The 15,927-nt window shown below is 35.3% G+C and overlaps 1 protein-coding gene across 1 annotated transcript in view; it reads right to left on the bottom strand.

The window, feature by feature from the left end:
• The window catches only part of LOC135220516 (neprilysin-1-like), a 432,979-nt gene that overhangs the window by 20,969 nt on the left and 396,083 nt on the right, over positions 1–15,927 (bottom strand). The window contains exons 11-12 of the mRNA XM_064257668.1: positions 15,265–15,427; positions 11,012–11,198 (exon numbers count right to left, since the gene is read on the bottom strand). Of these exons, the coding sequence (XP_064113738.1) occupies positions 11,012–11,198; positions 15,265–15,427 (350 nt within the window). The remainder of the gene's footprint in view (positions 1–11,011; positions 11,199–15,264; positions 15,428–15,927) is intronic.

Consider the following 15,927-nt stretch of genomic DNA (forward strand, 5'->3'; position numbering starts at 1 on the left):
TTTCAAAACTGATGAAAGCTACAGCCATGGGTTATTTTTAGTTGTATTCTACATGAAATTGCACAATTTTCATAAATAAAACTTTATGTAACAGCTAATATAAAATAGTGCAAACATTACGACAATCTGACGAAAGAATTTCTGATTTTTTTAGCAGAGTTACCGCGCGGACGTAAGAAAAAAGTTTTTTCAAAAATTCACCATAAATCGAAATATTGTGTTAGAGACTTCCAATTTATTGCAAAATTAAGGTAAATGATTGAATATTACTAGAATGTAAGAGTTTTAGCTTACAATTGCGTTTTTTGACCATTTCGGTCGAGTCAAAGTTGACCGAAGGTTTAAATTTTGGCACTTATCGTTATTTATATGAAAATATTTCAAAACTAATAAAAGCTACTATTTTACATGAAATTGTGCACATTTTTATATATAAAACTTTATGTAACGGCTAATATAAAACGGTGCAAACATTACGACAATCTGACGAAAGAATTTCTGATTTTTTGGGCATAGTTACCGCACAGACATAAGGAAAAAGTCTTTTTTAGATTTCACCATAAATCGAAATATTGTGCTATAGACTTCCAATTTGTTGAAAAATGAAGATAAATGATTGAATATTACTAAAATGTAAGTGTTGTAGCTTACAATTGCATTTTTCTACCATTTCGGTCGAGTCAAAGTTGACCAAAGGTTGAAATTTTGGCACTTATCATTATATATATAAAAATATTTCAAAACTGATAAAAGCTACAGACATGGGTTATTTTTTGTTGTATTCTACATGAAATTGCACAAATTTTCATATACAAAACTTTATGTAAAAGCTAATATAAAACGGTGCAAACATTACGACAATCTGACGAAATAATTTCTGATTTTTTTGGGCATAGTTACCGTGCGGACGTAAGGAAGTTTTTTTTTTTTAAATTCATGATAAATCGAAGTATTGTGCTAGAGACTTCCAATTTGTTGCAAAATGAAGGTAAATGATTGAATATTACTAGAATGTAAGAGGCTTAGCTTACAATTGCGTTTTTAGACCATTTCGGTAGAGTCAAAGTTGACCAAAGGTTGAAATTTTGGCACTTATTGTGATTTATATGAAAATATTTCAAAACTGATAAAAGCTACAACCATGGGTTGTTTTTTGTTGTATTCTACATGAAATTGCTCACATTTTCATACATAAAACTCTATGTAACGGCTATTATAAAATGGTGCAAAAAATTACGACAATCTGACAAAATAATTTCCGAGATGTGTCGCTGATGCTTTTTAGTGCGAGAAAAATTCGCACATGCGCGACTGGGTAACGCTTGTAAACAAAACAACATCTTGATCCGTGAACTCCCAGCATTCCTCAAGGCGCGTGATTCAAAATCTTTTGCCAAGTAGACCTATAACTATTTTTCCGTGAATATTTAAAAAAACTTTTTTGAGTCTACGTATTTTACGTCAATTAAGCACACAACAGACAATTTTCGTCGATGTAAAATACGTCCAATAGGCGTTTAAGGGTTAATAAACCTCTTCTGTAAGGTATGAATGATATTCTTACAAAAACTGCAATGTGAGACAATAATTTTTCACTCAGGTGACACATTCTAATTAAAAATAAAATGTCAAATAGTGAAGACACCTTGAGGCTATTATAAGCCACTGGATGAACAACAATCATATACCCTAAGGCTAGACACTTCGCGTGCCCGTGGTAGTCACAGTGCATAATAGACATTAACCATCAATACAAGAACCACTAATATTACAATAAAAATACCATAACTTACATCATTAGTTCGTTGCTTAATAAATGTTCATTTAAGAACCACTAGCATAACCCAACACTAATAATATCAATTCACCAGTAAACCAAAAGACACCAATGTGGGCCTGCATATAGTACATCTACAAGTATACGCAACTGTAATCGCCACAATACCCTCTTAACTTATTGAATTCTTAGCTCTTTTTTGGATAAACTTGTCACTACAAAGGCGGATTAGATATCACAATTTCTTAAAAAATTCTTTGAACTTGGATCTTCAGGCTTTGTAGTGATAAGCGTATCCAAAAAAGGAGCAAAGAATTCAAGATGTTAAGAGGGCATTGTGGCTATTACAGTTGCATATGTATCTGGTAAAAAAGTAAGCAGTAGATTCTACATATATATTCAGCTAAAAAGCAATAAAAATGACACCCACTTGGCTAAGATGGTGAGGATGGGTCTATTCCAGCTCAAGTAAGTGTATCTGAAAACGACAGGTATATGTATGTATGAGAGGGAGTAGACTTTTATCCTTCTCGTGGTCAGGTAGGCAACGTGACCTCTTTGTGATTATGGGACCTGGGTTCGTTTCCCGGTACCGGACATCACAATTTCTTCAAAAATTTCTTTCAACTTGGATGTTCAGGCTTTGTAGTGACAAGCGTATCCAAAAAAAGAGCAAAGAATTCAAGAAGTTAAGAGGGCATTGTGGCTATTACAACTGCATATGTATCTGGTAAAAAAGTGACCAGTAGATTCTACATATTTACATCTATATATTACAATCAAAAAGAGAGAGAGAGAGAGAGAGAGGAGGAGAGGAGGGAAGAAGATTAGAGGAGGGAGAGAGGAGGAGAGAGAGAGAGAGAGAGAGAGAGAGAGAGAGAGAGAGAGAGAGAGAGAGCGGATATCATGCACATTTTTTTTATAGTACTGCCCATATTTGATCAGTCTAAATTTTCTCTCCAGGTAGTGTGTATAATCTTATAAGTTCAAGAAAAGACTGCGAGGCACAATGAAAAAATCAACAAGCTGTGATCGTGATAAAGGACGAAAGTATAAAGCAGGCTCTGTGAAATGACAAGATAATGCAGAAGAAATGGAAAGAATAAAAAACAGCTGTTGAAAAGCGTGTCTCTTCCTATCCTCAGAACTTGGAGGCTGGGTTGGAGTCAGAGCTTTTGCAGTTTGCACACCTAATGAAGTCCATTCCAATAGCTTCATATGAAACTGTTCCTTCGTCAGCTGGTGCAAGGGCCGCGCAAAAAGTCCTGAACTAGAAATGTATCAAATGATTCACAGACATGGCATGGTAGAAACATTTGCTAGTGTTAAAATTGCATTACAGTTCTATCTCTGTATGTTTGTCACAAACTGCACTGGGGAGTGATCGTTCTCAAAGATGAAACTAATAAAGAATTGCCTAAGTCATGGTTCAGGACTGCTTGCCTTCCCTCGCCTTGTTGAGCATTGAACATGAGAAACTAAAGGCCTGTGCGGCCGAGCGGGCAAATTCTGCCGGCCATATGCCCGTGAGTGTTGTCCACACGGCGGACTGACGAATGGGCGGGCGTGCCCGACGATGCCATTACCTTGTCGAGTGTTGTACGAAAAACATGGTGGCTGGTGCTGCTCAGAAGAGGAAACTGTTGTGCTGCATAATAATTTGCGCATGTATAAAGAAAAAGACGAGTGTGGTCCAAAGATTGGCTAAATGGGAGAGATGTTTACGGGAGCCATTCCGAAAATAGTACGTAACTACAATATGCCTATGAACATGATTATAGAAACTATATGAGAATGCGCATAAGCACATTCCATCACGGCCACCGATTCCATACACTCCTAGCAAAGGTAAGAGCCATACATCCAAAAACAAGACACAAGCATGCGACACAGCATAACAGCAGAGGCTTGACTGGAAGCAACACTGACATTTTTAGCAACAAATAAAATGCAAGATTTTATTCGTTTGTATCAGAAAACATTTTTGCCAATTAACATTTTTCCGAAGAATTTTAACTCATAGTAAAATTTCCGCTATATATGCTATGTACTATACATTTCAAGTTTATGTGTGAGGAACCTTCACTCAGAAGCTTTTCCCGATGCAAACGGGATTTGGCATCACTGAAAAAAATCTTACCGTAAACATTTTCCAATTTATTCATTTCTTGCGACTTAGATGTCACTTTTTATTTCGTGTGAGTTTAGATACTCGAGTTCAGCCAAGAGGAACTATTGCAGAGAATCAGAATTACCACATTCTTTCTTCCAATTTTTCTCTGTGTAAAAACATACACGAAAGGTTAACTTCCTTGTTTTCAGTTTTCAGAAACCAATCGAAATAAAGTATATACACACATATATATATATATATATATATATATATATATATATATATATATATATATATATATATATATATATATATATATATATATATATATATATATATATATATACTCCTGGTATAAACTAACAGTAAATCGAGTGTTCATATTATTACCTATGCGTTGCTGGTTGGAAAAACATGGTACTTGTTGATTTCTTTAATATTTTGTACATTTTAAAAGCATTTTGATATGGAAATAAATACACGTTTTCAAAATATTGTAAGGAACCAGGTTTCCTATAATCTCCTTCTAATATTAGATTGCCGTCAATATGCCAATTAATTGCAATGAAAATTTCGATTAATTAATCCTACAAAATAAGAAGAAAATCTTTTAATAAGAGTACTTAATTCTAAATTTGAATCCATTACAAAGTTCTCACAAGAAATGTATGTATACTTCCATTTAAGGTGCAAAGAGCAAAGGACAAAAAGCAAAAAACACTATTACTGATAATGGTGGAGAAGGAGAGACCTCGTTTCAATATTTAAAAATAATAGCTGTGTCAGCAGAAATGAATTTGTTATGAAAATGTTTCCACTTTATTTGTTATAACATTTACTGTGGAGGAGGAGTTGCGTAGCAGTCATTTGAAGTTTATTTCTTTCATTATAGGGCATTTTAAATTTTTACTAATAAAATCACACACAGGGAAACTTACAATTTTGCCTGTAGAATCTATTGAAAATTTCCAATATGAAAAATGGCTGTGATGAGATTCTTTGGGCGTCTTTATTTTCTTAACTACGTTGCTTCAAATTAAGGTTAATACGCTTCTACAGCCAAAATAATGAACAACCTCTGACACAAAAAGGAAGTTTTCCAAAAGGAGCTCAAACTTCTAAAAGGTAGATCAAAATTCTTAGGCGGTCCATAAAAGTTAACTCCAATTCTAATGCTGATTCGTTGTATATCCAGGTTGATATTGTGGTAACCACTGAACACAAACAATACTGGATTTATTTAAAGAAAAAACTACGTTACTCTCTTAAAAAAAAAATCACCGAATTATTTCCCGTCTGAAGCATACACGAAGCGATCCTATATAATGATTACATTTTCAACATCTAGACATTCAGAAAAAATAAGATGGATATTGTGTTGACCATCATTCAAACATTTCCATGAGTTATTTTGAACGACTCGGCAATACTGCTAATCCTCGGCTGCTGCTCAGAGAAGAAGCAGAATAAAATCCATTTTTAAAATGGACAAAGGCCAAGCTATACATTATATGATTAATTAAAATTAAATACTATCAGAAGAGATCTTGTAATACTGCTCAGAGTTCTATGTTATTCATGCACACCATGAAGTTCTACTTACGGAAAGGAAATTAATTATTAATCGATCAGAAATTGTAACTATAAGCAAAATTGAAGAGGAACTTTGCAGGATAGGGTTGTCCAATGCCACAAGTCCTCTGAATTACCGATCACAACAGGAGTAAAATAGGAGACACTGACAATGACCTGATGTGCTTACATGCAATTAGCCAAGTGATAACGCTGCTCACAATAATAATGACATTGTACGAATAAAAGGAAAGTTTGTTTACAAAGGGTCGTAATTGGGAACAATGGCAAACCCTTGTAGTTCTCCTTTATACATTAAATTGGGTACTTATTGGGAGGGGTCACTAAATACACACACACACACACACACACACACACACATATATATATATATATATATATATATATATATATATGTTACAAATATTGATCCCCTCGTCTTCCCAGCATTTATTTAATGTATTTTATTTCTAAAAGAGCAGCGTTGTTTACCCTAATATCAGCTGATTTTAGGCGGGAACCCAAAGCAGGCCAGCCGTAGTTGCGGGAAGGGGGAAATAAAGACTCCTGTCAGCCTTAGGGACGTATCCCAAAAGGGAGTGTACTTATTAGGCCTACGTCTAAGCTCCTTTTTCCTGTGAACCCCTCGCTGGCCGTATGTTCTGTTTCCAGGATGCCCTGCTCTTGGGGGGATAAGCTGAACCCATCCCCCCATGAATCACACCTGCATTTCGACCTCAGTCGGCTCCAGTCAGTAACCAAGGACACATGTCCTGCCCAACCAGCCTTCCATTAAGCCTACCACGGTGCGCCCAGACCTCAGACAAAGCGGATACCAGTTCCCCTACAAAGGTCCACTTCCAATAATGCATCCAGGTACGTCTTGTGAATCAGTCATATTCCCAGTTCTTTACCTCCTAGTCGTAACTACTCCCCATTTTCAAAATTCAAACTCCTAATTCTCAAATGAACATTCCTTTGTTCCTTTCACTGCCTCGTGGCCGCATGCCTCCCTTTTGTGATCGTCCCAGACAAATGAAGTCATTGAATATTTCATTTAACACTAAGAGTTCCTCCCCAATGTGTTAGACAAAGTGAGTAACTGTAACTTCCAGATTTGCTGAGTCACGTGCCCAAGTCTTCGCGCTCGCAATTGCTGCATTACCGCAAGATAATATGAATAATTTTGAAAACCAGCTTTTCAATATTGTTCCCCGTGCGGACAAGCTGCATTTACTCTTTCTCCAGGCCATTAAACGGCCTCTTGTAAATAAATGTATGTAAAGTAATTAGCTAAGTTTTCTGGCGACCTTTTTCTCTAATAATAATAATACCAAAACCCCCCTTTATTAAGGTAAGTTAAAATCCAGTTACCTTTCATTTCCATATAACATTTTCCTTTACGTTTTGGGCCACACGAGGCTGGCTCAAACAAATTAAATATATATATATATATATATATATATATATATATATATATGTATATATACAGTAGGGCTGTAGCTGGAGCTCAAAGAAGATCACGGGACATATGTGGGATGCACAAAGAGACTGTTGAAATTTCGAACAGATTCCGACAGGGGCATAAGCCATAGAACAAGTAGCAGGTTATCTAACCCGGAACAATCAAATATGCGGAATTATTCAAAATCATGTAAAACCTACATTGACAGCAAGGATTTTTCCATCTTATGCCAACTGCAGAGCAACAACTACCTAACTATATCTTAGACTCTATAATTATCAAAATGACTGAACCATCGTTAAACACCCAAACGTCCTCTGTAAAACTGCTTATAGCATAGTTTGGGCAATTGGTTTGCCTCACTCTGTTATTATTTAATTTTGTTAGTCTCGCTCTTTCTTTTGCATAGGTAGGTGTTTTCAGATTCTAGTGAAGTCCTTAACTTATCATTTGTTTGGCTTTGAAGGTACTGTTTAATCTTAACTTTTTACTTTATTGAGAGCTGTTGCCATTACATTTTACTATAAATTATTTTGAGTATTAATGTTTGCAAATTATATATTTTTTGGCCTTGAAAATGCGACTTGGAATTTGTCGCGAAACGTCGACATTGAAATAACTGTCAAAGGATGAGGATGGCTTTCCTTAGTAGTACTTCCTTCATGATAGTTATATATATATATATATATATATATATATATATATATCTATATATATATATATGGTATATATATATATGTATATATATATATATATATATATATATATATTATATATATATATATATATATATATCTATATATATATACAGTGGTACCTCGAGATACGAAATTAATCCGTTACGAGGCAGCCTTCGTATTATGAGTTTTTCATATCTTGGAACACATTTTACATGTAAAATGGCTAATCCGTTCCAAGACCTCCAAAAACACCCCAGTAAATTATATTTCCAGGCCTAAAACACATGTTCTAGGGTTACAACGACGATCCGACGGAAGAAATATGAATCCAAAAAGGCAAATACTGTACATACTTGAGTAATATTCAACTGCATGTAATGTTCAACCCCATTTCTACTGCATATATTAGGACTTTAGCATATGTCCCTTAGCAATAAGCCTAGCCTATGTTAGCGGTTGCTACTGTAGCCTAGTCTATGATTCTGACATCTAAACCTAAGAGCTAAAAGTTTAGAATATGCCAATAAAATGTATAAATAATCAGTATGTACTCATTTCAAATAATTATTAATTAATCATTAACTATAATACACAAACAAACAAAAAACAAACCTTCCAATCGATTGTTTACATTCAGCTCTTACCCGTCTTACGAGTATCGAACGAGCGCCAAGCAATCATTTTTCCTAGCACACAGTAAGCCATAAATTGTCATTAGTATCTCTCTTCAACTAATGAAACTACCAAACAGTATAATAACCATTCATTTCTATTCTTTATTCTATCTTTACCTAATGGAGATACCGAGTTACTGACAGCTGTAATGAAACATACGTACTATACGTAACGTAATAATAAAACAGAAGAAGAATTCTAAAAAATGCGTATTTGTTGGCAGTCTGATTTATTTTATAGTTTATGATATCTAATTCACAATTTTTTTATTAAATGTATTGCATGTACTCATTTCAAATAATTATTAAGTAACCATTAACTATAATAAACAAAAACAAAAAAAAAAGCTTCCAAACGTCTGTTTACATCCAGCACTTACGAGTATCGAACGATCGATAAGCAATCACTTTACACAGTAAGCCATAAATTTTCATTATCTCTCTTCAACTACTGAAACAACCAAACAGTATAATAACCATTCATTTCTATTCTTTATTCTATCTTTACCTAATGTTTTTTTTTATTAAATGTATTGCATGAAAAAGTTTTTCAATTTACAGCATCCTTATACCAATAGAATACTTAAAGCACAAGGGGTAGATGCTGACCAATAGGAGAGCAGGACCTTATGGGGTGACTAGCATCAGGAACCAATGGGAGAGCGGGAGGATGGTGGCGAGTTTACTCAGTTGGCAGCGCGGGAGTTTTAAAATTGTTCTCGGTGGTCCGGGCGAATCTCAGGACTTTACAGCAACAACCATTCGTATCTTGAAAACTTTTCGTATGTAGAGCAGTAAAATTTTTCGCATTGGCTTTCGTATCTCGAGTTTTTCGTAAGTAGAGCCTTTCGTATCTCGAGGTACTACTGTATGTATATATATATATATATATATATATATATATATATATATATATATATATATATATATATATATATATTATATATATATATATATATATATATATATATATATATATATATATATATATATATATATATATATATATATATGTATCCTGGTCGTTTCAATTATGAATTAATAATGGAGAATCGTTTTTTCAAAGCCCCACATCATAGTTAAAACATTTAGCTGATTTTTCTAAACTGACTTTCACCTGGTCGACTTCATTATTATCTCTTCACTTCACACATGCAGCTTTTATCCTACTGTCAACTTCAGTCTCACATCTTCGATCTTGACTTAAAGTAGATGCCTGTTTTATAATCGAGCCTCTTCTTTCTCGTATTACTATTCTGTCTCTATTTTCCCAACTGCTCAGCAAAACTTGTTCTATTCACATTCCTTTAAGGCACTCCCCCCCTCTCTAAAATCTCCAGAGAAGGTTTGTAGATCCAAAAATTTTCCTATAGAAGGCTGGATAACTTGCAGTTAAATGTGGGCTTTGAAAATAATCCTAATCTAGGCTATATATGATGGCCTTTACAGTTCCAGACTATACAACAGAGGTCAAACATGCTCCATCTAAATTGAAAGCATACTTCAAGTAGTCAATAGGGAATACAAATGATTTTAGGGTATTTGTAATGGCTGTCGTACCTTGTTGTGTAGCTATCATCCTTGGTCCTCAAAAGAAAGGCACTCAATTTGCTTAATACTGAACCCCCCTTAAAATTAAGTTCTCAAGATTTCCTGGGCTTCCAGTTGAAAGAATTTGTAAGAGATCTCACAAATTAGACAGCTTGGAAGTCTAATGGATTGTTGTTTATTTACTTAAAAAGAATATAATGAAGAAAAATAATCACAGAAGAAATTTAATCAATATATCTAGAACAAGTTTAGGGAGTGTTCAGAGAGCACAGAACTACAGCAGCCTTTGTAGAGCATCCTTACTATAGACCACACGTATAATTTGGATGTGTGAGGTCTTGTAATACTTCACTAAATATTGGCAACAAACAAAGAACACAAGTTCTAGCTTCATAGATTTTGAAGAAACAATTTGGTAAAAATGCCCTAGAAGGAACACTCATCCTGTTTTGCCAGTGAACAAAAGTTTTCAATAAAGTTACGGTTTTGCGATGATGCTGAAAAATCCCAGCATATGTACCAAAAGAGGGATACTTGTTATCAAACACTTCTTCACAATAAAATTCCGGCAAATCGTGTTATTTAATGTGTGAATGATGCTCACTGCATTACTATTGCCACGAAATGTACCAAATTATAATCAGCATTATCAAAAGCACTATAATTTTTATATCCATACTGCAAAACACAGTATATATATATATTCTATATATAATATAAATATTTATAATTATAATTATAATAATATTATATATCTTTATAATATGTTATATAATATATCAAATATATATATATATTAATATATATAATATGTTATATATGTTATATATATGATATATATATATATATATATATATATATATATATATATATATAATATATATATATTATATATATATTCTATATATATATATATATATATATTATATATACATATATAATATATATACACACACACACACACACACATATATATATATATATATATATATATATATATATATATATATATATATATATTATATATATATATAGATATATATATATATATATATATATATATATATATGTACGTATATGTGTATGAACTGACATATATGCGCATATATTGTGTAAGTAGTATTTTTTTCAGATCAATAAAAAAGCAATCCAAGTGACAATAACAGAGATCTGCCCTACCTGAATGCTTGAATGGTCCGATTATTCCACCACTGCTTGAGATTGCCATCTTTATCAAACTGTCTGCCTTTGTCGTCGAATCCGTGAGTCATCTCGTGCCCTATGACAACTCCTATGCCTCCATAATTTAAGGATTTGGGAAGATGCTGCGAGTAGAAGAGGGGTTGAAGGATGCCCGCTGGGAAGACTGAAAATTAACAGTAGTTTTAATCTAAATGGATATATGGACACGGGCATTTATGACGAACATTAGTATCTGTAGTTTGACAGACAACACCAGAAACAAACTGTGCCTTTATCACTGGCTTATACAAAATTGACGCAACAGTGAAACTAAAAAAAATACTTGTGCTGAAGCTGAAAAATTCCAAACATATGACAGCTCACCAAGGGTATATCGAGGAACGAATGCGTTTTACTCGCGCGACTCTTTTTCTTATCTACTTCCTCATTTTCCATTCTAATCAAAACAAACTTTGTCTTTGTATCTTTGAGGGTCCATTTTCAATCCAGTTTAATGTTTGCAACAGAAAGACAAAATAAGACTAAAATGATAAGATTACACTGTAATTCATTACTTTTTATGAGGGCGTAATAATGCTAACAAGTAGAATAGAGTATAATAATCACTATAAATAAATTTTCATTGTAACAACAATTACTATTTTTGAGCAATTGTGACTTCCAGAGGTAGAACATAATGGCTAAGTGACTGAATAATTGTAATTAGCATTGTAGGGGACAATCAAATATATACCATCAAGATAAATAGAGCTTTCACTTCACCAACTGTTTAATTCTTTCCAAAAAGGCAATTATACCTTGCCTATTGGTAAATTTCTTTACATTTGCTCTATGATACTGCTATGTGCGTCCATATGGACTCTTTATTTTCTTTTCCTCGACCAAACTCGAAAACGTAGGGGAACAATTGATGGAGTAAAGTAAGGGAATTTGAGTATAAGGGAAATTTTGAATAGGAGGAAAAACGAAAGAACTATAGTAAAATACTTCATGCCAAGATCCAGTACAAGTGACCCCCTTCCTTGTTTTGACCGTTTAGAAAGCCGTAAGTAAGTTTTTTTTACTTAGCTGCTTCTCCTTTAGTCCCCAAAAAGCAAAGCAAAGCTGGAAAACACTTTAATGCTATTTTAACGACATGTCAGACATGATTTATAGCTTGTTATCTCCTCATCAAATTAGCACCCGGCCACATGCCAAATCCCATACAGGGTTACCTGCACTTAAGGGCCAGAGGCCCCCTTTTCAATTGCAGTCTTTTGTATTACATCCCCAAGCTAATTTCACAAAATCCATTAGCAGCTAGTTGCCCTCCAAGTCGCAAAGGTTCACACATTCAAACGTGAGATTCAAACGTGAGGTCTGACTGACTTCTCCTTAACCCTTTTGACCTGACCCCTTTTGCCCTCATCATTGGTGTCAGAGCCTTCTGCATCCGCAACTCCGCCTCCTCACACTTACATGACTGATGCCTGACCAGTATCCTCTCGACTCAAGCTAAGCTAGCCCTACTGTACTTTGTCTTCAACCCTTCCTCTGCCGGCGTCCAATGACCCTTTTCAGGTAGTTTCGAGGATTAGCGGTGAAGATGAAAGGACCCGAGGAGAATCAATCTAGCCTGAACCAGATGCTACCAAAATCTCCACAACTGGGTATAAATATGGCCTGACCTGGGCTACCTCTGTTCACATCGCCCTTGCCTTTTCACGCAGTAGTGTGTCCTGCATTCCACTCTAGCTACGAACTGCAGTATTCTCCTGTCCGGAAGCGGTATCACAATTGACGACTTGGCCCACTGCTCTCTCTGCCCGGCCTCTTGATGCTGAACATGGCTAGCCTCCTCTACACCTGCACTACTCGCAGACTGGACTCAGTCTAGACGTCAGCTGTGGCTGCCCATCAATGCCCTCTCCCTAGAAGTTCCTGTTTGACTCTGTCTGATCAGAGGCATATTCCCGTCAATTCCTTGGTGAAGCCCTGCAAGCAACCCACGTCCTTCCACCAACGCCCTGGCTCTGACTGCACCTGTATTGTCCATGGACCAAGGTAAATGAAATTGGAAGTTGCTCTGTTGCCCCTTCACGTACTGTTCCTAGCACTCAATCCCTGTTTCAAATGCTCTCCACTTTTCCGTTCCTTTACATTCCTGTCTCCGTCAGAGACCCATGTGAGTTCAAATAACTGTGAATGTTTTGCGATGTAAGTGATATTTGTGCGCACTCCCGTAATTACAGCAATATACATTGCATTAACGTAATCTTGAAAGAGTTATGACTACAGTAACTTGTATAGTTCTCACCTCGCTTGTATAATATTTTTGCTAGTTTACCATCATTGGGATTTGTACTTCAACTTTAGCTGCTTTGGAAATCCATGTAGACTGCCCTGTTGTGAGCCTCCTCTTGTAGATCAACAGTGCCACTCAACGTGTTCTGCCATTGCCAACCTTGGGAACACATTCCTGAGATTCCAGGGAGACCTTGCACGTTTGCTTACAGTGCTCCACTATTGAAGTGTTAATCAATGTTGCTAATTAAAGTTCTTTCTGCGTAATTCATGCACCTACGTGATCCCGTAGGATTAGTGATTCTGCTTGCAATTAGGTGGCACTTTTGATTTGCTATTGTGAATATTAGTGTTAATGTTATGAGTGCTACATAGACAGACAGTACCCTGTAAATTATAACTTCTGATAATCGTATAGGAATTATAGTTTTAGTGGCCAAATTAAGTTTACATTCAATCCTTTAAAAGGTAGTTTTAGTGTTTTCTTTATCTATAAAGGTTCCTACACTTTTCTGCTCATAGCTTGCGTGCCCCCTCAGTTAGCATAGATGTGTTCACACAAGGCATCTTTTTAGATTTCTCATATTAAACTTAATACCTGGCACAGAGACTATGATAATACTTATAGAGACTCTACCGTAAGACTTCCAGGCTCCAGCACACTTCTCTAACCATACTCTGTCATTATTCTCCACAAAGAAATTGGCACGGTCATTTAGTATGTTTGCTTTCCATCAATATTATTCAAGATTTCATATAGCTCATAATATTATAAAGTAGGAGGTTCATCTAATAACACTAAGAGAAGCCTTTTCTCTGGTGTGAAATATGGAGAGGTGAGCAAGTAAGAGGAATGGAACATAATAACATCATCATGATCTTAAAATAGAAATAAACACCAGAGCCTCTAAGAATAAAAAATTTCATGGGAAACAAATTAGACTAATAAAGAATAAAAAATGATGAACACAAATATAGGATTTAAGTTGCAAAGGAAGTGACAGTCTAGATTTCAAAGAATTCTGGATGAATCTGAAAATGGTAGCTGGGAGAGATCCTCCTATTTAGACTTCTACTAAAGAAGATTCTGCTAGTATGTCTCCCATAAGAGTCTCACCGAATTACTTCAAGTTTTTCAATGGTGAAGTACTTCCACCTCTCACATTGCACTGATTTTCAATTAATCCATTCGAAATTCTCTGTTGATTATCTGAGTGTTTTTTCTTCTCTTATAATCTTGTACCCTCTCAACTGAATTGAACTGACCATAGAATTTAGGCCAAAGGCCAAGCACTCGGACACATGAGGTCATTCAGCGGTGAAACGGAAATTAACAGTAAAAGATTTAAAAAGTGTAACAAGAGGAAAACCTCGCGTTGCATTATGAATCAATTGTTAGGAGAGGCTGGAAAGTAAGATGGAAGAAAGAGAATATGAAAGGAGGTATAGTAAAAGGAACGAAAGGGGTTGCAGGTATGGGCCAAAGGCACGCTGCGAAGAAACTTAAGTAATGCCTACAGTGTACCCGGCACTATCACCATACAGGGTGTAACCTTCGATCAGATAATCTATCTTTGTTATTACATGTCTACTCCATCTCGTTACCAAACATGCACTTTATCAGCGGACGAAAAATAAAATAAAAATAACATGTCCGGTTCACTATCAAGAGAAATTTCCAAGTAAAATATCAAATTACTTCTGAATTACAATTAATTATCAAATTAATTAGATAGATTATACTTCATTTTAATTATAAATTATATAGGTTTGTTACTTGATGCGTAATCAAGATGTCAACATCATGGTTTCATTACACAACGAAGTTTTTTTTCTACACTCCTTAAAATACTTGCCAAACACTGGGCAGAGTTTTTATTGCAGTTGCAAATAAGATACTCTACCAAAAGGGGATTACACCCTACCAGAGAAGGGTTCCATCTCACCTATATCATTGAAATTGGGATTATAGAAGGCGTTCAGAACAGCCGGAGCAGTCGACCACTTGGCCTTGTTGACGTCTTCGCGCAGACGCCCCAAGTTTTTGTTGGCATCGTAACGCAACCAATTGAAGACGTTCTGCAGGTGCTGGTTGGGCTCGATGGTCAGCTGAAAAATGAGCATAGGTCATTATGGTTATAATGATGAACTGTCAATTCACTTTCCTGTACAATTTACTGATTCATCAGTACACATAAGGCCAGGCCGGCAAGGGTGCAGTGTAGTGCATTGCCCTCTCCAAACAGCCCTAGCCTATCCTATACAGGAACTACACCACAGAAGACTACTACCAGTGGGGTCGTTTCACTCCCACGCAATTATCAGGCCTCACAAATTCATTCAACCATCAGAATGTATTCAGTAAGTATTCATTAACCATTTGTCATTTAATTTTCTTGGAAGGGATGGCATTTCATAAAAGTATATTGTAATTGTGTTCGATATTACCAATCAAAATAATAACGAACATTTCTTTGTGACAAGACATCTAGCACAAATAAAAGTAACTGAAAAAACAATGAATGAAATTCTAATCAATAAGAGACAAAAACGAACACGTTGGTGTACACAAAAGGGTTCACGAATGAAATTAAAATGATGGCGTTCCA

The sequence above is a fragment of the Macrobrachium nipponense genome, chromosome 2 (genome assembly GCF_015104395.2).
Source record: "Macrobrachium nipponense isolate FS-2020 chromosome 2, ASM1510439v2, whole genome shotgun sequence".
In the NCBI taxonomy this organism is placed as follows: Eukaryota; Metazoa; Arthropoda; class Malacostraca; order Decapoda; family Palaemonidae; genus Macrobrachium; species Macrobrachium nipponense.